Raw genomic sequence first — 24,176 nt, forward strand, 5'->3', positions numbered from 1 at the left:
TTCCTCGTATGATAACCCTTTCATTCCCAGAATCATCCTTGTTCAACTCATCTGAACCCTCTCCAATGTCAGCACATCTTTTCCTAGATAAGGAGCCCAAAATTGTTAACAGTAGTCAAGGTGAGACCTTATTAGTGTCTTATAAAGCCTCAGCACCACATCCCTGCTCTTGTATTCTGGACCTCTGGAAATATATTCTAGACATCTTCAAATGAATGCTAAGATTGCATTTGCCTTCCTTGCCATCAAGTTAACATTTAGGGTGTTCTGCACAAGGACTCCCAAGTCCCTCTACATCTCAGATTTTTGTATTTTCTCCTGTTTAGAAAATAGTCTGCACATTTACTTATTCTACCAAAGTGCATGACCATGCATTTTCCACTATTGTATTTCATTTGCCAATTTCTTGCCCATTCTCCTAATCTGTCCAAGTCCTTCTGCAGCCTTCCTCTTACCTCAACACTACCTGCCCTTCCACCAATCTTTGTATCATCAGCAAACTTGGCAACAAAGCCATCTATTCCATCATATAAATCGTTGATATACGGCTTAAAAAGAAGTGGTACCAACAGTGACCCCTGTGAAACCCCGCTAGTCACTGGCAGAGACTTTCCTGTAATTCCATGAGCTCTTAACTTGGTAAGCAGCCCCACGTGTTGCACACTTATTAAAGGCCTTCTGAAAATCTAAATATGCAACCTCCACTGCATCACCTTTATTGATCCCATTTGTTATCTCCTCAAAGTATTCCCTTAAGGAAACCATGCTGACTTTGTACTATCTTGTCCTGTGTCATTGAGTACTCCATCACCTCATCCTTAACAATTGACTCCAACATCTTCCCAACCACCAAGGTCAGGCTAATTTGTCAATAATTTCCTTGCTGTTGCTTCCCTCCCTTCTTAAAGAGTGGAGTGACATTTGCAATTTTTCAGTCCTCCGGAACCATGCTAGAGTCCAATGATTCTTGAAAGATCATTACTAATGCCTTTACCATCTCTAACGCTACCTCTTTCAGAACTCTAGGATGCAGTTCATCTGGTCTGGGTGACTTATGCACCTTTAGGTCTTTCAGCTTTTTGAGCACCTTCTCCCTTCTAATAGTAACTGTACTCACTTCTCTTCCCTCACACCCTTCAACACCTGGCACACTGCTAGTGTCTTCCACAGTGAAGGCTGATGCAAAATACTCATTTAATTCATCTCCTGTCTCCTTGTCCCTGTTATTATTTCTCCGTCTTCAGTTTCTAGCAGACCTATATCCATTTTCATCTCTCTTTTACTTTTTATACACTTTAAAAAGCTTAGCCTGCTTGTTGTTTTCGGCCTGCTACTGTGACTTTCCAAGAGTCCTGTCCCAGTCTGCATCAGAAAGAAACCTTTGTTGCTGCCCCGTCTGCTTTACGCTGCTAATCACCCCCTGAATAATTTTATTATTACAGTTTCTTTCAGTGTACCTTTGATCCACTGATTTACTTTTAAATTATATTTAATATTATGGGTGCTGTGTAAGGATAATATCAATTTACTAACTACATATTGTTATTGACCTGTATACTGGTATATTTATCCTAGGCATTGCAAACTATATGATTGTTCTTATTCTGACATCTTCTCGCTTCCTTTCCAACCCTGAAGAAGGGTCTTGGCCAATTGTTTATTCATTTCCATAGATGCTGCCTGACCTGCTGAGTTCCTCCAGCATTTTGTGTGTGTTGCTCAGGATTTCCAGCATCTTTACAATTTCTTGTGTTTGTTATTGATATGATGAAATTCTGACGTTAATGTTATAATTCTTTATGATGTGGATGAATAATCTTAATTCATTCAGTTAGTCCATCTAATTCCTTTAACACCCTATTCTCTGCCATTGCAATGGTCATATTCTCTTCCACTCATTACCCCCCTGTTGCTTTCTTTGCTTCCTTACCCTTCTGTCCTCTACCCTCCTCTCTGCTGCACTTCCCTCACCCTCTTCCCCTTTTCTCAGACCTGTTTCATCACTGTTCCAGTTATTTTCATCCCTTAGCTCTCCTTGACATGAAGAGTGCATTGAGTTGAGATCCCTGATCTAAATGCCAAAGTTAATCGGAGAAATTGACTTGAAAAATGAAAATAATTTTACAGAACATACACCCTGCCATATGGCCCCTTCATTTAATGGATAAGATAAATATGAAACAAGAATTTAAAAACAAATAAAACAGAAGGAAGAGAATAAATTAAAAACAAAGACAATGTCTATTCCATTTTTTTCCACTGTGGGAGGAAATTTAAGCTCAGAATTGGATTTAATATCACCGGCATATGCCATGAAATTTGTTGTCTTTGTGGGAGCAGTACAATGAAATGCATAATAATAGGAGAAATAGAATAATAGAATTGCTATATATATATATACATACATACATATATATTAGTTAAATTAAATAAGTAGTGCAAAAATAAAATAGTAGTGAGGTAGTGTTCAGGGGTTCAGTGTCCATTCAGAAATCGGATGGCAGAGGGGAAGCTCCTGAATCATTGAGTGTGTACCTCCTTCCTGATGGTAGCAATGGGAACAAGGCATGTCCTAGGTGATGGGGGGCCTTAATGATGACAGCCCCTTATTTTGAGGTATCGCTCCTCGAAGATGTCCTGGATACTATGGTGGCGAGTGCCAAGATGGGACTGAGTAAGTTGACAACGCTCTGCAGCTGATTTCGATCCCTTGGAATAGCCTCCAACCCCCCCCCCCCCCGCCCATACCAGACAGTTAGAATGATGTCCGTGGTAAATCTGTAGAAATTTGTGTGTCTTTGGTGACAAACCAAATCTCCTCAAGCTCCACTGTTGTGCCCTAATGTTACACACTAGATTTGTTTATATTCTGCAGTTCTCTTAAGTCTGTCTTTGTGGATATACTAATGGGTCTGCAGTTTCATTTTGAAGAGTGATTTTTCAGGACTGCTACAGTTCAAAGTGTTTCTGCAGGTAAAAACGAATGATTGCTGAGGGAATGTAATAGTGGGATTTGTTCAACAGCTCTCTCTAGAGGTAAATGCTCTATCCTGCACAAGAATGCATATACAATGCATATTCTCTGCCTCAATGCTTGCTCTTGATTTGTATTCTGATATCTCAAGATAATCCTGTATAGTTTCTTCTTTATTTACTTTGCGTCCATTTGCCTATCACCTGCCTTTTTGAAGTGAGGGTGCTTGAAATAGTCAGCAATTCTGGTTGCTGATCCTTCGTTAGCTGGCCCTACCTGCCCAGTGCCAGTGGCCAGCAAGTGTATACAAGTAACTGAAGGTGGCACAAGTTCTGACATGCTCTGCCGAAAACCTTTTACTTGGACATTTCAATCTTTGACTTAATTTTTAAAATTTGTTTGTTTTTCATGACATCAAAGTTGCTGCAAAAAAAGCGTTTATTGTGCCCTTGAGAGGCCGTGGTTCATGTTTGCAGCCCTTGAGAAGATGTTCTCACAATGGAAAACAGTGATCCAATTCACAGTCAGAATGGTGCATGATTTGGAGGGGAACCTGCAGGTGGTGGTGTTCTCATTCAGCTGCTACCCTTGAGAAGATGTTCTCACATTGGAAAACAGTGATCCAATTCACAGTCAGAATGGTGCATGATTTGGAGGGGAACCTGCAGGTGGTGGTGTTCTCATTCAGCTGCTACCCTTGAGAAGATGTTCTCACAATGGAAAACAGTGATCCAATTCACAGTCAGAATGGTGCATGATTTGGAGGGGAACCTGCAGGTGGTGGTGTTCTCATTCAGCTGCTACCCTTGAGAAGATGTTCTCACATTGGAAAACAGTGATCCAATTCACAGTCAGAATGGTGCATGATTTGGAGGGGAACCTGCAGGTGCTGGTGTTCTCATTCAGCTGCTACCCTTGACCTCATCGGCGGTAAAGCTTGCAGATTTGGAAGATGCTTTCAGAGTAAGCTTGTGGGAATTAATGTACAAGAAAGTTAGTGACTTTAGTGTTCACTCCATTCTCTTCAGTTTGATCAGGATTCAAGATTCAAAATCTTTATTGTCATTCCAACCGTACATCATCAGCTCTGCAGGGCAGAATGTGACAGCGTTTCCTGGGGAAAGTGCAATCATAACATAACAAACTCAACAATAAATAGTAAACACAGCAGTAAATAGTAAAACACAACGCCACATGTTGGTTAAAATCAAGTTATAAGTGTCCAGTGCAAGTTAAAAATGTCCAAAGCAGAGTCAGGTAGAGCAGCTATTTAGCAGTCTGACTGCCTGTGGGAGGAAGCTGTTTAGTAGCCTTGTGGTTTTTGTTTTGATGCTCCTGTAACATTTGCCTGATGGCAGAAGAACAAACAGTTCAAGGAGAGGGTGTGAGGGGTCTTTAATGATGTACTGCGTCTTCTGGAGGCATCGACTTTGAAAGAGGTCTTGGACAGAAGGTAGGGAGACCCCAATAACCTTCTCTCTCCCCTAACCACCCTCTGCAAGGCTTTTTTGTCGGCAGCACTGCAGCTGGAGTACCAGGGTTGTGATGCAAAAGGTCAGCACACTCTCAATCACACCTCTGTAGAATGCAGTTAAGGTGTTAGTGGGGAGTGATGCAAAGAATGGAAGAAGAGATAACAGTATCACAAGGATATCTCTATTTTTGGTTGGTTAAAATTGTATTTGATGTTGGAGTCAAGTTGATAGCAACATCCAAGTATTGAAATGTATTGACTTCAATTATAATGTGCATTTATAAAGCATTGTTAATATAATAAAATGCCCCAGTGATTTTGGTGAATAGTTTGAGGAAAATGTGGGAATTACTGACACAATTTAAATATTAAACCAGAAGAAAGCTGCATATAGCAGAGCTGGAAACAAAACCTTTGTATGTAAGTAACATGCACCGTTACACAATTTTATCAAGTGTGAACAATATAATTATAGATGAACTACAGCTTTTTTCTTTTAATTACAGGTTTTGGGAACTCCAACAGAGGAATCCTGGCCTGGAGTTAGCTCTTTGCCGTACTTGAAAACAGGTATTCACATACCAATTTGCTGCAATTATAGGCTGCTTGTCTTTCTTCTGAATTAACCATGTAAGCACCTCAGTGTTGGAGTTGTAGTGGAAGGCCTGGATTGGAGACTGTATTTTATAAGTGCATTGCCAAAGGCTTTTCCCATGGCTAATCTGAGGCTTTTACCAGGGTGCGGCCTGGATTGGAGCACACGTGAGGTTGAACAGACCTGGGTGTTTTTCTCTGGAGCAGCGAAGCCTGAGGGGAGATCTGATAGAGATTTATAATATTAGGAGAGGCATTGACAGGGTAGGCAGACAGTATTTTTCCCCAGGGTTGAAATATCTAATACTAGAGGACATATATTTAAGGTGGGAGGAGGTAATTTCAAGGAATACATGAGGAGCATTTTTTTTTTGCAGAGAATGGTGGATGCCTGGAATACACAGCCTAGAGTCCTTATGAAGGGTCACGGCCTGAAACGTCGACTGTACTCTTATCCATAGATGCTGCCTGGCCTGCTGAGTTCCTCCAGTGTTTTGTGTGTGTTGCTTGGATTTCCAGTGTCTGCAAATTTTCTCATGTTTGTGATTACTAATTTATTTGGTTTGGTACAACATTATGGGCCGAAGGGCCTTTTACTGTGCTGTACCATTCTGTTTTCTATGAGTGGGCATAATTTTAAGGTGATTGGGTGCAAGTATAGGGGGAGATGCCGGAGGTAAGTGTTGTTTTTACACAGAAAGTGGTGAGTGGATGAGGCAGGTAGACTAGGGACATTTAAGAAACTCTTTGGCCCGTGGATGATAGAATAGGTTGAAAGGTGGGTACAACATCTTGGGCCAAAGGGCCTGTAGTGTGCTGTCACGTCCTTTGTGTTATGTAAGTGTTACAGAGAGAGTACAAGAGTGTAGCAACTGGAGGAACGGTAACCCAGGGAGATGGAAATGGATCTGAGGAGGGGAGAGTCTAGCATTTTTTTTTGTGGGAAGGTGAACAATAACTTGTGGAGGAATTGGCCCTCACCCACTTCACTGTCTTCATCCTGGAATTATTTTTATATTTGAAACATCACTTGAAACTCTCAGGACACACAACCCTCCCTCCAATATGACGTGACTTTGTCCTTGTCAAATCACGGATTTTTACACTTAAACATTGTGATGAGCTAAGTCAGCACCTCCAGCCCCAGCACAAACTGCTTATGTCCTCTCCCCTTCTGAGCAACAGCTCAAGCTCTTCACTGCCTGAACCACCTATTTGATGTTTTGACCCACATGTTTCCATAATAATCTGTAGTAATAATAATAATAATAATAATAATAATAATTTCTATCCTTATTAACTTCAGCTGCCTCAACCGTCTTCAGCCCCACTCCAAAGCCCTCACGGATGACTTCGTGATCTCCTGTTTTAACTATGTGATGGTTCTCCTGTGAACCTTAGCATCTTCCACTTTCCGTAAACCTTATCTCATGTAAAACTCTGCTGCTGATGACAAATTGCCTGATCTCAGAGCCCCAGTTTGTTTGAATGTCATTATGATTTTGCCCCTCCCTCTCACTAAACCACTATCCACTCTTTATTTCATCATTTCTGCTTTCCTCCAGCTCTGGCCAAAGTAACTCGCACATTTCCATCACTGCCTTCTCCTCCCCACTGAACATGACAGACCCAGCCATCCTCTCGGTACCAAACCTTAGCTCGTCTTCTGATTCTTCTCGTACCAGGGCAGACTTCACCGTATAGACCAGATACGTTCCCTCCGCTGGAGTGTAGCGGTTAACGGAACAGCGCCTGGGTTCAATTCCCGCCACTGACTGTAAGGAGCTTATCCATTCTCCTCCTGACCACCTGGGTTTCCTCCCACATCCCAATGACATGTGGGTTATTAGGTTAATGGGTTAGTAGGTTAATTGGTCATTTGCGGACTTATTGGGCAGGAAGGTCTGTTACAATGCTGTATCTCTAAATAACAGTAAAGCAGCCAGTGTCACCGACTCTCCGTCCCTTGACACAGGCCTAGAACGTACTTTATATAGTTATTTCTCATGACAAAGACCAAGGTCATTCAGCCTACCCAGTGCTTGGAGCAATGTCACCAATCCTGCTCTCTCACTTCTTTTCCTCTAACTTACTCTTTCTTATGCGTCTGTGAACCCCCTCCCTGAAATTCCTTCCACTTACCTCCCCGAAGGGGTAATGAACGTATGTCAGTGGGACATGGGAGGAAACCAGAGCAGCTGGGGGCAAGATGCCACAAAGTCACGGCGAGGACAGGCAAAGTCTCTGCAGGGAACACGGAAGCTGGGTTGGGACTTGAGCCACTGGCGCTGTGAGACAGCAGCCAGCAGCTCTACTGGCGCCCACGTTCACCAAATCCGTGCAACACGTACAACATTCCTGAGGAACTCAGCAGGCCAGGCAAGAACTATGGAAAAGAGTAAACACAGGGCGTTTTGGGCTGAGACACTTCCTCAGGACTCAAGGATGCAGTTCACCAAATCTCTGTCCTCAGGACACAACCCCAGCCCTCATCACCTGCTGTCCATCATCCAGGGTATTGCTTTATTCCACATGACAAACTCCAGCTCTTTGGAATAAGTCTCCCTACCAGTCCCAGGGGGGAGCCACAGCCTGCGTGTTGATGTGACAAGCACAGGAGGAGACTATTTAGCCCATCAATCCCACAAACATGAGGAAATCGGCAGATGCTGGAAATCCAAAGCAACACTCACAAAATACTGGAGGAATTCAGTGGGCCAGGCAGCATCGATAGAAAAGAGTACAGTTGATGTTTTGGGGTGAGACCCTTCACCAGGCCCATCCTGGTTACCACTGGATCAATTCCACTGATCCCCTGCCCAGATTTCCTTATTTCCCTATATCCTACAACTCATTCTCTACCTAATCTGCCCTTCAATTCACCATGTCATTAACAACAGCAGAGGGTTGTTTACAATCGCCAGTTCACTGACAGTCCTCAAGCGGAAAAACCCACAGTGTCACAGAGAGAAAGTACAGACGTCTCACAGCCTTGCGCCCAAGATCATATTGATGCAATTATAAAGAAGGCACAATAACAGTATATTTCACTTGGAGTTTGTGGAGACTGAGTATGTCAATAAAGACACTTGCAGATTTACTGTGTGGGACATTCTAACTTGTTGCATTACTGTCTGCTATGGAGGGGCCACTGTACAGGATCAGAAAAAGCTGCAGAAAGTTGTAAACTTAGCTTCATCATGGACACTAATGTCCATAGTGTCCAGGACATCTTCAAGGAGCAATGCCTCAAAAGGGCAGCATCCATCAAAAAGACCCCCAGTGCCCAGGACATGCCCTTTTCTCATTGCTGTCATCAAGGAGGTGGTAAAGGAGCCTGAAGACACATACTCAACAATTTAGGAACAGCTTCTTCCCCTTTGCCATCAGATTTCTGAATGGGCAATGAATCCACGAACACGACTTCACTACTTTTCCTGTTTCTTTGCACGACTTATTTAATTTTTTATATATGCTTACTGTAATTAATGTTTTTAAAATTAATATATATTGTTGCTGCAAAATAACAAATTTCACGACAAATGCCAGTGATATTAAACCTGATTCTGATCCTGGTGTTGTTCTGAAGCATCCCATGGGTTAGTTTTTATATGGACATTAGACTGCCATAGCGAATGCTGTCTGTCAGCAAGAGAAATATATCCTCCCAGAAAGTTACAAATTCTAACCAAGGTACATAGTTTCGTATTCACACTGCAATGTTATGAGCTTCACAGACAATAGGAAAAGCAGCGCAAGAGGTGGCATGGCTGATGTCATTTATCTGCATCCACAAGCTTAAGCGTGTTCGGGTAGACAATTTCTAAGCAAGTTGAGAGCAAAAGGAACCATCTTTGACTGTGTTCTTTAACACTGCTGACTAAAAATTAAAACATCTGCTGACTAAAAAAAGATTAAAGAGAGCCATTCCTCTTAAGCTGATTTAAAACAATTCTTAATCGAATCAAATTTCAAACTAATGCATTCATTCCTTTCCACAATGTATGCCTTCTTATTTTAGTGAGTAAAATAATTTGTTGAGTAACAAATTTCTGTGTAAAATGATATCAAAATGACTGAAAATCATGGTAGATTTATCACTATGGGAAATGTATGAATTATGAAGCAGAAGAGAATATTTCTAAAAGTTTGAATGATTATCTGAATGGTTTTACAATTAAGATTAAAATCTTTAGATTTGCACGGTGAATATTTTTCTAGTTTTGATGGTGTCCTTTATAACAATTCCTTAAAATACTGTTGCCAGCTGCATGAACTTGCAGTACCCCATATTTAGCAGCAGATGGCGATAAATACCATGACATTTCTTTTCCTACTTTCAGATGAAGTCTCAAAAATGTTGATCAAATGTTAAACCTGTTTGTTCTGTGTACACACTTACATATTAAAATTAGAATGTAATTATCCTAAAACAATTTTTTTGAAAAATGTAATTTCTTATATAATTTAGTATTCTCCAAATCCAAGGTATTCTGCATCTCTACCCCCTCTCTGCCAAGTGTGCGTGTGCGTGTGTGTGTGTGTGTGTGTGTGTGCGCACATGCATCCATTAGATGGAGACACACACACACACACACACACACACACACACCCCCCTACCTCTTTTCAATTGCTATGTATGCCCTTCCTATGGTTGTCACACTTTTGGATTTTGCACATCTACTTAAGAAAACATAACATGTCATGGACAAATTAAAATGGAAAAAGGAAGAGCTACATTTATCCAGTATATGTATATTTGTTTAATTCTGTTACACAGGCCATATGTGCAATGCCAGTTACTAGTCTGCTTATTTAGGAAGGAATGTTAATACATCCCAGAAACAGTTCAGGGAAGGTTTACTGGGCTGGTTTCTGGAATTGGCAGGATTTCTGCTAAGGTTGGAAAAATGTAGCTTTTATCTGCTGAAGTTTAAGAGTGTGCAAGAGAACTTAAATGATAAAATTTAGGATCCTGAGAGAACTTGATAAGGTTGATGTGGAGAGGATTAGGTTCCTTGTGGGAGAACCCATTTAAAAATAATAGGTCACTATTAACGCAGGATTAGATGCATTTTCTTCAACAAATGTGAGGCATTGGAACTTCCTTAATCAAAAGCAGAGTCTGAATATTTTTTTAAGGTCGACATATATTGACAGAGAAAAAGGTTAAAGATTACTGGGGGCATTTCTGAATACAGAGGTAAGGTTGTAATTATATTAGCAGAGATCTCAGTAATTGTGGAAGAGGCTTGAGTGGCCAACTGGCTTTCTGTTCCTAATTCTTATTGTATTGCATCTTTGGGTGTGAAACACTGCAAGGTGCTTTACTGTATATACACTGGGTACCATTGTAACATAGGGAAAAGCAGTTTCTCCCAAACGACAGTGTGATGTTGTAATGCTGGTAGAAGGCTGAATTTGAGCAGGGCTTTGAGAAAACGTGAATTATCCTTGATGCATACTGTTAATATGAGTGGTTAACCAAGCCAGATTTGCAAGGTGTTTCCTGCAGTTTTTGTTTTCATTTTTGATCTTCATTTTGTATCTTAGAAAGCTTCCTTACGTTATCTTGTGTCCATTCCTAAAAAGTAAGAAGCTGCAAAAGCAAACCCGGCTGACATCGTGGCTTTGCTCAGATAAAAGTACAACGTATTTAAGATTTTTGGGTAGTATTTATCAATTTAAAGATTAAAGAAAAACTGTAGGTGCTGGAAATTTAAAGTAAAAATAGAAAATGCTGGAAATGATCAAAAGGTCAGCCTGCATTAGTGGAAGTAAATTATACCGGATGACCAGATAGCTTGTTTACAGTTTATCCCCATGGCCACCCCAGATTTATGTTGTCAGAGACATCACACTTCTACCATCATTCTTGCAGTTTAACAAGCTTCTTTGATCTCTTTCCCATCTCTGGCAAAGGGTTTTCAACCTGAAACATTAATCCCTTTTCTTTTTCCACTGATGTGGCCTGAGCTTTTGAGTATTCCCAGCATTTTCTGTTTTTTGTCAGTACGGTTCTCTTATCACCGTGAAATAATCAATAACTAGGATACTTCTTAACAGTAGAGTGAGTCCGGTTTCAGATTTATGCTGCCAAAATTTTACACTTCTAGTTATTGCCATCAGAATCCAAGAAGAATGATCATAATTTCTTTTATTAGCTGATGTAAGCAACAAGCTTATAGAAACCTAGTCAAGAGAATAAGCTCTTACAAGAGAAAGTTTTACTTAGTTGTGTAGCTCATAAATGAATGTGGTGAATTGTTAAACCACATTTGAACCTTGACAGTGGTTGACTTTAATCAATAATTGCAGATTGTTAATCATTGCAGATTAAAATTCAGAGCACACCCAATAGCGAAACTGTTTCCCACAAGTGTATTGTTGCACGCCATGAAATCAAGAGGAGCTTTAAAAAAACTGGAATTGGAGAGGAAGTGGTTGTGTGATGAATCTGGTGTTTGACTTAAACTGAAATTTAATACCCACCTATTATTTACTGTAGGCTATAATTTGGCATATTGGCATTGAAGGTCAGCACAGCTTGAACCTGTCACTGGGACATGGAGATTTTGTCACATTTACAATTGTGGTTATTTGGGCATGGAGATATTTTATTACGCAAGTTTGAACTCCCTTCTGTTTCATGTGCTAAAGTTATTTAATTTGGACTGCAGTCAAATGTTTAATACTGAAATAAAATAGAAAACTGCACTGCCCCCCCAGAACACTGTAGCAGGGATTTGCAAATGTATTCAAGTTAAAAGTTAGCTTCATCATAGACCTAAAGTGGCTCCATCGCCTCTTACTAACTCCATCCTTTTTTCCTGCCTCCACCACACCTTTCATTGAATTGAAGTTTAAGTTAAATAATAAATTGATTTAAATTAAACGTTTAGATACAACTGTCATGTAACAACAGCTTCAGTGGAATGTGATCAACTAAACAACTAGAGAACAATCTGACCGTCAACTCGTTCTTGTCTCTTTTCTCATGCACCGGACTGGTTAATTGATCATGAAGTTAGACAAAAAGAATTGTGTTCGGAACAGAGTTTGTCATCACGACACTAATGCAATTAAATACATATAGTTTGGAAGCAGCTTTGGGTAGCTTGGTGAGACAGTGCACAAAGAAAAGAATATTGTTTAAGTTCCAGCATGTTAATTATTCTGAAGATCAGACTAACTATTACGTAATCTGCACAAAATGCTGGAGGAACTCAGCAGGCCAGGCAACGTTATCAACATCTGCAGATTTTCTCTTGTATTTAGTAATGTGTAGTCTTGATTCAACAGTTTTTTTTACATTATGGTGTTTATACCTAAAAATAACTGAGGAATTTTTGATTAATGGGTCATGCCATTGAGTGGATGACCCGTTAGTAACTTGAATATTTCCAAGTTAACCACAACTTCCAAACATTGCTATAATAACCTTATAATTTAGAATTATATAAAATGGTGTTCTTTGAAGCTTTCAAGACATATATTTATTTTAAAATATGGTTCCCAAAAACAATATACTCTAACTTAATGCACATCATATTTTCTTATTTTTAGACAAGAATCCTGACTTTGTGAAATTACTGGGATTTAGCTAGACTAATCAGCAGAAATATCCCCCAAAATCAGAGTGGTGCTACACTGATGATCTGCTGGAAGTTAACAAAGTTTGGATTGTGAATGTAGAGATTTAATAAAAGGAAAAAGAGAGAGATTTCATTGTGCTGGTCAACTTGAATGTTCTGAGAATCTTATGGAAAGTGAAGGGCATTCTTGCATGTTTGCACTAGTGCAGATAATGAAGTGCCTTCATCTGGGGATCAGTGGCTTAGTAGCTTGAAAGCCATTGACCTTCTCAGAGATTATTTACTGTGGTAACCTAACACAGCAGTTCATAGCAAAAACCTAACTTCATCAAAGGGTATTTACATCAGTGAAGTAGGTTTGTTTCTGGAGTTTTTTTATAATTGAAAGTCAATCACCCCTATGGAGTCTTTCATGTAACATTGCGATCTATCGATGGACAAATAGCACAGGATGAAGCAACCTTGAGCTATTTTGAAGGCTACAGTAATAACTTTCACAGCATCAAATTGAGTTTCAGGAATCAGATTATCAGTATTTCACTTTGCTCAATGGGACTTAGTTGTTAACATTTTTTGTCTTTAGAATCCTTCATTCCATAGAAACATAGCTGAGCAAGAGAGTTGGTAGGTGATTTTCTCCCAGGATCTTGCTCTGTAACCAAGCAATAGAACCAAATTGATTTGCCCCCTGAATTTTAATTTGTTTGTTCCTAGAAGACATGAATTTGCTCAGCATGAATGGCTGCTCGCAAGATCCATGGCCAATTACAAGAGTAAATTTTAATCCTGCATCATTTGACAAATTTACTTGCAGTATTGCTGAGCAACTTGATTTAGGATTTCTAACAAGAGAGAATCTGCAGATGCTGGAAATCCAAGCAACACACACACACACAAAATGCTGGAGGAACTCAGCATTTCAAAAAGTATGTTTGTAACCATTAACCTGGGTTTAAAAATGTGTTTCCTGTGTATTTTTTGTCTAAAGCTGATAGCCTTTAATGAGGTAAAAAGGAATATGGTAACAATAACACTTATTTCCTGTTGAGGTTGTTGGCAGGTCACCACAGGTTGTATTGCAGAGACAGTAAAATGAATAACCAAAGTTTTTCTGCCCAAAGGCACAGACTTATAAACTCATGGTGGCAATATTAAATTTGTATGAGACTGCAGGCAAAGTTGGAATACAGGGATGAATCTTGATGATGTTATAGGGCAGATTTATAAGCAAAAGGTAGAAATGATTGTGTAATTGTTGGAATTAATTCATTATTGACATAAGTACTGAAATACAGTGAAAAGCTTGCCTTCCATACTATTCATACAGATCAAATCATTTCACAGTGCGTTGAGAATTGAGATAACTAATAAAGATAATCAAGGCGTCTTTAAAGTCGTGATGAGTCAGAGTAATCAATCACTTGCTAGCAGTACTTTATAAACACTCAAATTTAACTTGGATAACAAAGGAATTACAGGGAATGCTAGAAAGCATTCTTGTTGGTTAGCGCATGAGCAGATTCCATGATTATTTTCAGAGCATAATAGCTGCTCAGAAAGAGAAACACCACAAGGATATGAGAATGGGATTAGATTAGAAGTCTCACATGGTGGAAAGTATCCCTGCCCCGTGATGCCAAAATCTAATTTACAGAAGTAACTACACTTTCAAATTTACTGCTCATTCATCAACATCAAGCATTTCCTCAGTTAAAAGTTAATCTGAAATATCCATTAGAAGGTACATTTTAATTTGTAAAACATTAATGATGAACTTTGTAAAAACACAAAATGCTGGCAGAACTCAGCAGGCCAGACAGCATCTATGGGAGGAGGCAGTGACGATGTTTCGGGCCAAAACCCTTCATCAGGAGGTGAACTTTGTAACAGTTAACATAGCTGGAGGGAGCTGGCATCAATAGGTGATTGATTGCACTATTATTTTCCTCCAGGAATGTATTTCTGGCCATAAAAAAGATAAATGCCATTATTTATTAGAAGCTAATGTTTAATAAGTGATGGAGTGAGACCTGCCTTAGAGATTCTAGCACAGCTGTACAAGAAAATTAAAATATGAAAACACCAACATATAAACTTTTCTAAAAACATCCTAACAGGATAGACAACATGAATTCTATTTTGCAGATACTGCTTATGGGCTTATTTCCAATTATCAGCAAAGTAATGGATAGTGTCAACAGATGTTGCCACACAGGTGGACATTTGAGTTTAAGCACTCTCACTAGGCTGCAGGATTACTTCCTTCAATACTTACTCCAGTGTAGAACAAAGTTAATCAGGCCATCAAGACCACACTAGTTCTCAGCACACCAATCCCATCAGTCCCTATTGCCACAATAGGTCTAAAGTGCATGCAGTCTCACTGGCTCTTCATTCAGCCTTGGATCACTGGACAATATCAATACCTGCATCGGACTGCTGTTTATTGACTACAGCTCAGTGTTCAATACAATTATACGCTCCATTCTAATCAATGAGCTCCTGGACCTGCTCCTCCATCACTCCCCGGCAACTGGACCCTTGACTTCCTCTCTGGGAGACCACCGTCTGCGCCGATCGAAAATAACATCTCCTTGTCACCGACAACCTCAAGAATGTGTGTTTAGCTCACTGCTCTACTCTCTACACCCACGATTGTGTGGTGAGGCACAGCTCAAATACCATCTATAAATCAGTTTACAGCACAACTGTTGTTGACAGAATTTCAGAAGGTGGTGAAGGGGTGTACAGGAGCAAGGTACAGCTGGTTGGGTGGTGTTGCAGCAACAGCCTTGAACTCAACATCAGTAAGACCAAGGAATTGATTGTGGACTTCAGGGAAGCGAAAGTCGAGGGATCAGAAGTGGAAAGGGTGAGCAGTTTCAAGTTGCTGGGTGTCAATATCTGAGGATCTGTTCTGGGCCCAATACATTGATACAACTACAAAGAAGGCATGACAGTGACTGTATTTCATTAGGAGGTTGAGTGTCACCAAAGACCCTCTCGAATTTCTACAGATACACCGTGTGGAGAGCATTCTAACCGGTTGCATCACGGCTGGTATGGAGGGGCCACTGCACAGGATGAGAAAAAGCTGTAGAAAGTTGTAAACTCATTCAGCTCCATCATGGGCAGTAGCATCCCAGCATCCCGGATACCTTCAAAAGATGATGCTTTAAAAAAAGATGGTATCCATCATTAAAGACTTTTCATCATTGAGGACATGTCCTCTTCTCATTGCTACCATCAAGGAGGAGGTAAAGGGGCCAGAAGACCCTCACCCAACCCTTCAGGAACAGCTCACCCCCTCTGCCATCAGCCATGAACACTACCTCAGTATTTTTCCTCCCTTTTTCCACTACTTATTTAATTACATTTTATATACTTATTTTTATATAATTTATAGTTTTTATTATGTTTTGCAGTGTACAGCTACAATAAAACAACAAATTTCACGACATGTGCCAGTGATATTAATCCTGATTCTGATTCTCATTTCACGTTCCTTTTCCCTCACGAGCCCACCAACATCTCTTCGATTCATTTGCCATTTACTTACATTGAGAAAGTTATTTACATTAGCTGGGTTGTAAGAGGAAGTTGGAAAACCCACAGAAGCTTATGTGGTCACAGGGGTGATGTGCAAACTCCACGTGGACAGTATCCAAGGTCCCGATCAAATCTGGCTGCCTGGAGCCATGAGCAAAGTGTGTACTACCATGCCACCGTTCAGTCGTGAACCGAGCGGCAGATCAAAGACTGCACTAGCGTCACTCAAAGCAAAGGCAATGCTTGTGTGTACCACATGACTTTTCTACCCACGTACGTGATGGCACAGTAGCATAATGGTCAGTATAACGCTATTACAGCACCGCTGTCTGTAAGGAGTTGGGACATTCTCCCTGCGACCTTCGGGTGTTTCATTCGTGTGCTCCAGTTTCCCCTCTCAATCTTGATCTGTGTTTAGGGTTAATGAGTTGTGGGCATGCTACATTGGCACTGGAAGTCTGGTGATTGCAAACAGTGCATTTCCCTGCGTGTTACAATGTCCGTACGAGAGGTAATGTTCATCTTTACTCAATATCATTCCCTACCGGGGAAGGCACACATACTCATCATGAATCTTTGTAACTGAAATAAGCTAGGTTAATAAAAAGGAAGTTGAGCGTGGCAGGAAATATATCTGATACAGCAGAAGTTAGCTCTTCAGCATGGTTTGCCCATTACCTTCCTAACTGTACTAATCCCATTTTCTAGCAGTCAGTCTGTAGCTTTCTAGGCCATGTTCTGTGCTGAGTAGCCTGACTTGCGCTGGTAAAGGCTTTCTACTCCCTCAAGGCTCGAAGCAGGTGTGCACACAAAGGATCAGTTGCCGTTTCTGTGAATGCTAATGCACTACGTTACAGGGGCAAGCACTGACGAGTCGATCCCTGAAGGGGAACTGTAGTGCTTGGACAGATAACAAATGCCAATCATGTTACTACAGCAGTAAACAGGGCTAAGGAAGTGAAGTTGTAATTATGTAAGATAGATGAGGAGGTGTCAGGAGGAAAACCACTAAAAGGGAAATATCATAGAAGGTTGACTGATTTCATTCCGCTTGCAGCCAGTAGTTCCATCAAATGTGTGCTCATGAATCTGCAGAAACTACAGACCAGGATGGCAATATGCATGGCCATCTCCAGTAAAAAGAGCAGAGCTATGGGGCAAATTAACCAGAGTTAGCCTTGGGCAGGGTGTTTGCAAATCACAGAGGCTAAAATAAGGAGATGGGTTATTTGTGTTCTTACTAGAAGTGTTATTGTGCACTGCAGAGGGCGAGTAAAAGTTTGTAATCAAAACTGACAGACACCACACAACCAAATGAAGTACAGATGCTTCTGAAAGACGATCACTGCTGTTGAGTTTTAAGCAGGTTTACTAACACCACCTCTGAACTCAATGTCCGATTTGCTACCACTTGTGCATTACAATTGTATTCTCTGATATCTACCTGGTGAACAGAGGCACCTCAAATGCTTACAACAAAGAACAGTAAAGCACAGGAACAAGCCTCAGACACAATGTATCTGTCCACCGTGTTGGAAAATTTAAACTAGTCCCATCTGCCTGCACAGGATCTTTATCATTCCATTCCCTGTTTGTTCATGTGCTTCTTAAACATTGATATCATATCTGCTTTCACAGCCTCTCCGGTCAACCACAACTGTGTTAAAACAAAACATGCCTCATAAATTTCCCCTCAGCTTTCCTCATCTCACCCTGAAGCGCTGCTCTCTGGCATTTGACATTTTGATCCTGGGAGGGAAATTCTATGCCTCTCGTCTTTAGGTCTTACATCAGGTCACTCCTCAACTTCCAGTGTTCCAGAGGAACAATCTAATCTTGCCCAGTTTCGCTACATGCAGTAAATAGCGAATGCTCTCTATTCTAGGCCCCATCCTGGTGAATAACTTTTGTGCACCCTCCAAAGCCTCATCTTTCATATAATTCAGCAAGCACAACTGTATGCAGTGTACTAAATGTGAGCAAATTAAAGTTTTAGACAACTGCAACGTGACTTTTCTACTTTTATACTTGGGCAGCACAGTGGCATAGTGGTTAGCATAACAATGCCAGCAGTAAGATCAGGGTTTGATTCCCACTGCGGTCTGTAAACGTGTGAAGGTTCTCCCGGTGACGGCATGTGTATCCTCTGGATGCCCCAATTTCCTCCCATATTCTACAGATGAGTTATGTGTTTGAGATCTTGGCACTGGAATCATGGTGACATTTGCAAGCTGGCCAGCACATCCTTGATGATTTGATTTGACACAAACAATGCATTTCACTGTATGTTTCATTATACGTGTGACAAAGTCAATTTCTTTAATCTTAACTCAAAATCCCTCCTGGGAAAGTCATGCATGCACATCTACCCTCACCACATCCTCCCAACATCATAAAATGGATAGGGTTCATCTTGCCCTTACCTATCACCCCATAGCCTCTGTATCCAGTGGTGTGTCTGTGCACAACTGCATATGAATTAAATAAAAGCATGCTCGTGGGCGACGGCTTTAACTGGTGTATTCACATTGCAGCGAGAGAGAGAGAGAGGGGTGAATGCCCACGCACAAACAACAGATCAATATGTAGTGCTGGGGGGGGGGGGCACATTTCTCTAAAAGAAATAGATCCATACATTACACTTCCGTCCCCTTTAGATTTATGCATCATAAAACTGTATATGTACAAAATATTCAATTTCCCTTTCATAAACCCATATTCCAAATGAACAAGCTTTCACAATAACAGTCCATAGCAACTTCACAGTTCTGAAGGCTCAGTCTTTTGGGTGGTGCTCTGTTTCTTTCAGGATAGTGCCTCCGGACCTGTGGAGAGGCATCAGGTTTGGTAGGTGTCTTGTCTAAGACAACATTCTCAGTTTCCAGTGTCACATTGCTATCAGAGACATCATCACTAAGAGATAATCTGGTAACTGTAATGCGTCCTTCTTGTTGGATGCAGTCAACTCAGGTGTGTTCTTCAGTTGAGTATCGAGTATCTGGTCCACATGATGTTTCCATGTCTGATCACCAACATCAGTGGTACCGTTCTGCAGCTATCCAACTGGATGTCCACTTCTCGGTAATCACGCACTAGGTCTTCCTGTCCAATCTTGAAACTCCCTGCTGCTTCACTTGGCAACTGGCTGAACTATTTATTCTGCACTTCCTTCCATTTATCTGGTTTCAGGAGGTCTATGCAAGATCTCAGATTCCTGTTTATGAACAGCATTGCAGGATCCTGCTCATTTGTTGTCAAATGAATAGAACTCCGATACAAAAAAAGGAAGCTGTTCGCCTTGTGCTGTAAGGAAATGTCCTTCTTGTCCATCGTGTTAATGGACTTAGAAGATAGAAATTTACAGCACATTACAGGCCCTTCGACCCACAATGTTGTGCTGACCATGGTTTGGACTTCTTGAAGGTTTGGATAAAACTTTCAGCTAACCCATTTGTTGCTGGATGATGAGGAGCCGACTTGAAATGTCTGATGCCATTATTCTTCATAAACAGTTGGAATTTTTCTTACTTATGATCCGTTATCACTTTGAATGAGCATCCACAGCAATCAGCAACATGGATTGCACAAATGGCCCAACAAAGCCAATCTGTACTCTTTGTCATGGTGATGATTGGCACTCCCACAGGTGTAACGGTGCCTCTGGGGGTGAATTTTGAAATTTTCAGCATCCCGAACAGCTTTTGGCCAATTCTTCAATCTGTTTATCTATTTCTGGCCACCACACGTAGCTTCGGCTGTACCCAGCTGTCCTTCGTGCAGGTTTCCTTGCACTCTGGTCCACAGTTTAGAGGGAACCGCAACATAAGATGCACACATCAGCATTCTTTGACATACCAACAGTTGGTCTCATTTCCAGAGTTCTCAGCGAGACATAGGGTTACCAGGATCTGGTAATCCTTGCATGGTGATTTCTTAGACTTTTGACAATGTCCAGTCATTCCTTGTTTCTCTTTGTATTTTGGAATTTGTTACTGGCAACTGGTCCACCAATGCGGTGTGGAACACTTCTGCTGGGTCACAGTATGAAGACTTTTCTTCTTCAGTTGCCAGAAGTGGAAGACGTGACAAACCATCAGTGTTGCTGTGTTGTTTGGTACACTTGAACTCTATGTCGTAAGAGTGGGCTCCTAGGACTAGTGCCCAACGTTGTAACAGGGTAGCAGTCGTCACTGAAATTCCCTTCCTGGGATTGAAAATGGACACAAGGGGCTGGTGGTCTGTCACTAGCATAAACTTTTGTCCATAGAGGTGTTGAAGGAGTTTCTTTATTCCCATTCTAGACCAAGGGCCTCTCAGTTGATCTGTGCATAGTAGCATTTTGCACTCGTCAGTGAACTTGAGGCAAGCGCAATCGGGCATTTGGATCCATCTTTCATAATGTGTGACAAAATAGCTCCAATGCCTTAAGGGGATAGATGCATCAGGGATGGGTCATAATGGGTGAGCAGTTCACAGGATGTTATTAGTCTCTTTGTTTCCTTGAATTTTTTTCACATCTTTCTGACCATTCCCACTTTGCTCCTGTCTGTGACAATGCATTCACTGCAGCAGTATTTGGGAGAAACCACTGGTGGCAGTTTACAAGGCACATTTTCCAGTTTTGGGTGCCTGTAGCATAACTTCAGTATTCTCTTGTGATTTATGTAAGCTATGCTTATCAATAACATATCCACAATATGAGATTTCATTCTTGAAAAACCCGCATTTCTCTCTCTTTGCAAGCAGACCATACTCGTTCAGCCCAGTAAGTACTTTACCAAAGGTCAGGAGGTACTCTTCATCATTTTTGCCAGTCACGATGATGTCATCAAGGTAACATTTGTGTTCCTGGGATATCTTAGAACATTTGGTCCATTGCTCTTTGCCAATTTGCTGGAGCTGATGCGATGCCAAAGACGAGACGATTATACTCCTGTGGGTGTTGATTCCTGCTTGACTCCTTTTGCAGATAGGTTTGTCACAAGTCAATCTTTGAAAACCTCTTCCCATCTGCCAAAGATGCAGTAATGTCTTCTATTCGTGGCGGGATACTGCATAGTACATAGCATCAGGTTGATGCTCACCTTGACATCCCCACGCATGCTTACAGCTCTGAGCTTCCCTTGATCACCTGGACAATGGGTGTGGCCTAGTCGCTCCACTCAACTTTGGAGTGAATTTCAGATGTCTCCAAGCTCTGCAGTTCAGCATCACTTTAGGATGTAGTGCGTAAGGCACTGGACGTGCTTTATGGAATCTTGGTGTTGCTGTTTCATCCTGTTCAATTCTAGCCTTCATGTCTGAGTTTACCAATTTCCTTCTCATTTAGCATTAAGCAGATGTGCCAGTCTCTGGTTAGTGTTACCATTTGGACTGTTGTTGCCTGTTGATGTCACACTGAGAGCTTTGATTGAGTGCCAGTCTATTTGGATTTTTCTCAACCATTCACATCCGAAAAGTGCTGACCCTCCACTTTTCAATACAGAAAGCTCTAACTGTTGTGTTTGGTCTCCAAATGCACATATACTTTTAATTTGCCTTTAGGAGACACTTTTTCAACTGAGTAGGTCTTTAGCATCACTGAGGTCTTCTCTACTGGTAGTGTAGAAAACAGTCCGATGTAGTCAGTCTCTGGAATTAGACAAAGCTGACCATGTATTCAGCTTCATTTTCAGTTTCAGAAACATAGAAAACCTACAGCACAATACAGGCCCTTCAGCCCTCAATGCTGTGCTGAACATGTACTTACTTGAGAAATTACCTAGGGTTACCCATAGCCCTCTAATTTTCCACATACCTATCCAAGAGCCTCTTAAAAGACCGTATCGTATATGCAACCAGACAAATCTATTGCAATTTATATTATATTGCGATTTTTAGGCATGACAGCTCATCTTTGTCAGATTCTATGTTGTCTGATTCTGGTTTACATTCAGTAACTTTATGCAATGCTTAGTTGTCTTCGAGACTTTTCACTCAGTTGTGCTTTCTGTCTGCCTTGCACATTCTCCCATGTGACCCTGTCTGTGACACTTCCTGCAAACTTTTTCCTTATACCAACAGTCATTTGCATCATGATAGGATTTGCCACATCAATAACATCTATGGCCTTTTGCACCATTCAGGGACATTTTGTGTATTTCATGTTCTAACCTTTTCTGTAGCTCTGCTGCAGTCTCTAACTATATTGCAATGGTTGGTGCTCATTCTAAAGTTCGGTCTCTTTCAAACAGTAGCCTCTTGGGTGCTTTGACTATACATGTCACAAACAAGCCTGCTCGTTAATGCATCAGAAATTCCATTTCTGAAGTCACATTTCTAGGCGAGTTTGTGCACCTCTGCAATGAAGTCAACAATGAAGTTGTTCATCTTTTGACTGGATCCTTTGTAAAATCCAAATCTCACAGCTATCATCAGCAGTTTCGGGCTCATGTGATTTTGTAAAATTGTAAACATTTCATTGAACCTCATGCTTGCTGGCTTTGTGGGGATTACTAAATTGCATAAGAGGCTGTATGTTCTTGGGCCCATTAACCTTAAAATGTATGGGCTTTCTCTTGTTCCTCCATGTTGTTCGAGTTACAGTACAGTTCAACCCACTGGATATACGACTCCCAGCCTTCATTAGCACCATCAAATTCATCAACTTTCCCACTGAAGCCATCAGCACGTTATTTTCTCTTTAAATTCAGCACATCTTTCACAGTTAATATGCACTTTACTCATGGGTTTGTTAGCATCTATGACAGCCTTCTTGTGCTTTTTGTCCTGTAATCGGGCCGTAACTGTCGGTGCAATTCGTGATATTTTCAGACATTCAGGTTCGTACCTGTCGCCAATTTATTATGTCTGTGCATAACTACACATATATTAAATGAAATCAAGTACTTATTTAACTCATGTTTTCACATTGCAGTGTGTGTGACAGAGAGAACAATGCGCATGCATAGACAATCGTAGTGCTAAGGGGCGGGGATGGTTATTGCTTTAAAATAAATAGATCCATACATTACGTCCAGCACATCATACTTGGTAACTTTTGCCACCTTCAATGGGACCTTATAACTAAGCACACCTTCCACCCCCCTCCCCCCCCCCCCCGGCAACCTCTTCTTTCCACAGGGATTGCCCTCTACATCGTCCCTCTCCACTGATCTCCCTCCTGGCACTTATCCCTGCAAGTGCATCAAGTGCTGTACCTACCCCAACACCTCCTCCCTCACCAGCATTCAGAGCCCTAAACTGTTCTCCCAGGTCAGCAGTGTCTGTCAAGGTCATTTATTGTATCAGGTGCTCCCAGTGCAGCCTCCTCTACATTGGTGAAAACTAACAGATTGGAAAGACTGCTTCACTGAGTACCTATGCTTCGTCCACTGCAAAAAGCACCCATTTAATTTCAACCTCCCATTCCCATTCCAACATCCTCCTCCATTGCTACAATGAGAATTTAAAATAAAGCTCAAATAAATATTTTCAATATTGGGCTCAATCAAGAAAATTCATGTTTTTAGCAGAGCAGCCTGCATGATTAGAACTTTGTTCACCATCCTAAATATTCATTCTCTCCACCAATGACACATCGTGGCTTGTGAAATCCACAGAAGGAACTACTGATTACCCCAATGGCACCTCCCAAATCAGCAATCTCTACCTTCATTGAGGTGCAGCGGATGCATGGGAACCCCACTATTTTCAGGTTCTCCTCTTAAGTCACACACCATCCTGACCTGGGGAGGTGTCGCTGCTCCTTTATCATTGTTCTGTCTAGGCGCTCCACACCCTACAACAAATCCTTTACTACATGAACTGTAGCAATTCAGGAATGCACCTTACAGTGACATTGAGGGAGGAAAATAAATGATTGGTTTTACAAGCAATTATCACACCACAGAAAGGTGAATACTAGTTTAGTCACACAAAATGTTTCTGAATGCTACTGCAATTTCAGGTCTACAGTGGCATATATTGCATCAATATATGATGACGTACG

The 24,176-nt window shown here is 41.1% G+C and overlaps 1 protein-coding gene across 4 annotated transcripts in view; it reads left to right on the plus strand.

Annotated features, from left to right (window-relative positions):
* Positions 1-24,176, plus strand: part of cdk14 (cyclin dependent kinase 14) — a 599,160-nt gene that overhangs the window by 376,867 nt on the left and 198,117 nt on the right. For all 4 annotated transcript variants that reach the window (XM_059972264.1, XM_059972266.1, XM_059972267.1 and 1 more), the window contains one exon: positions 4,955-5,018. In XM_059972264.1, the coding sequence (XP_059828247.1) occupies positions 4,955-5,018 (64 nt within the window). The remainder of the gene's footprint in view (positions 1-4,954; positions 5,019-24,176) is intronic.

This window comes from Hypanus sabinus, chromosome 6 (genome assembly GCF_030144855.1).
Source record: "Hypanus sabinus isolate sHypSab1 chromosome 6, sHypSab1.hap1, whole genome shotgun sequence".
Classification (NCBI taxonomy): domain Eukaryota; kingdom Metazoa; phylum Chordata; class Chondrichthyes; order Myliobatiformes; family Dasyatidae; genus Hypanus; species Hypanus sabinus.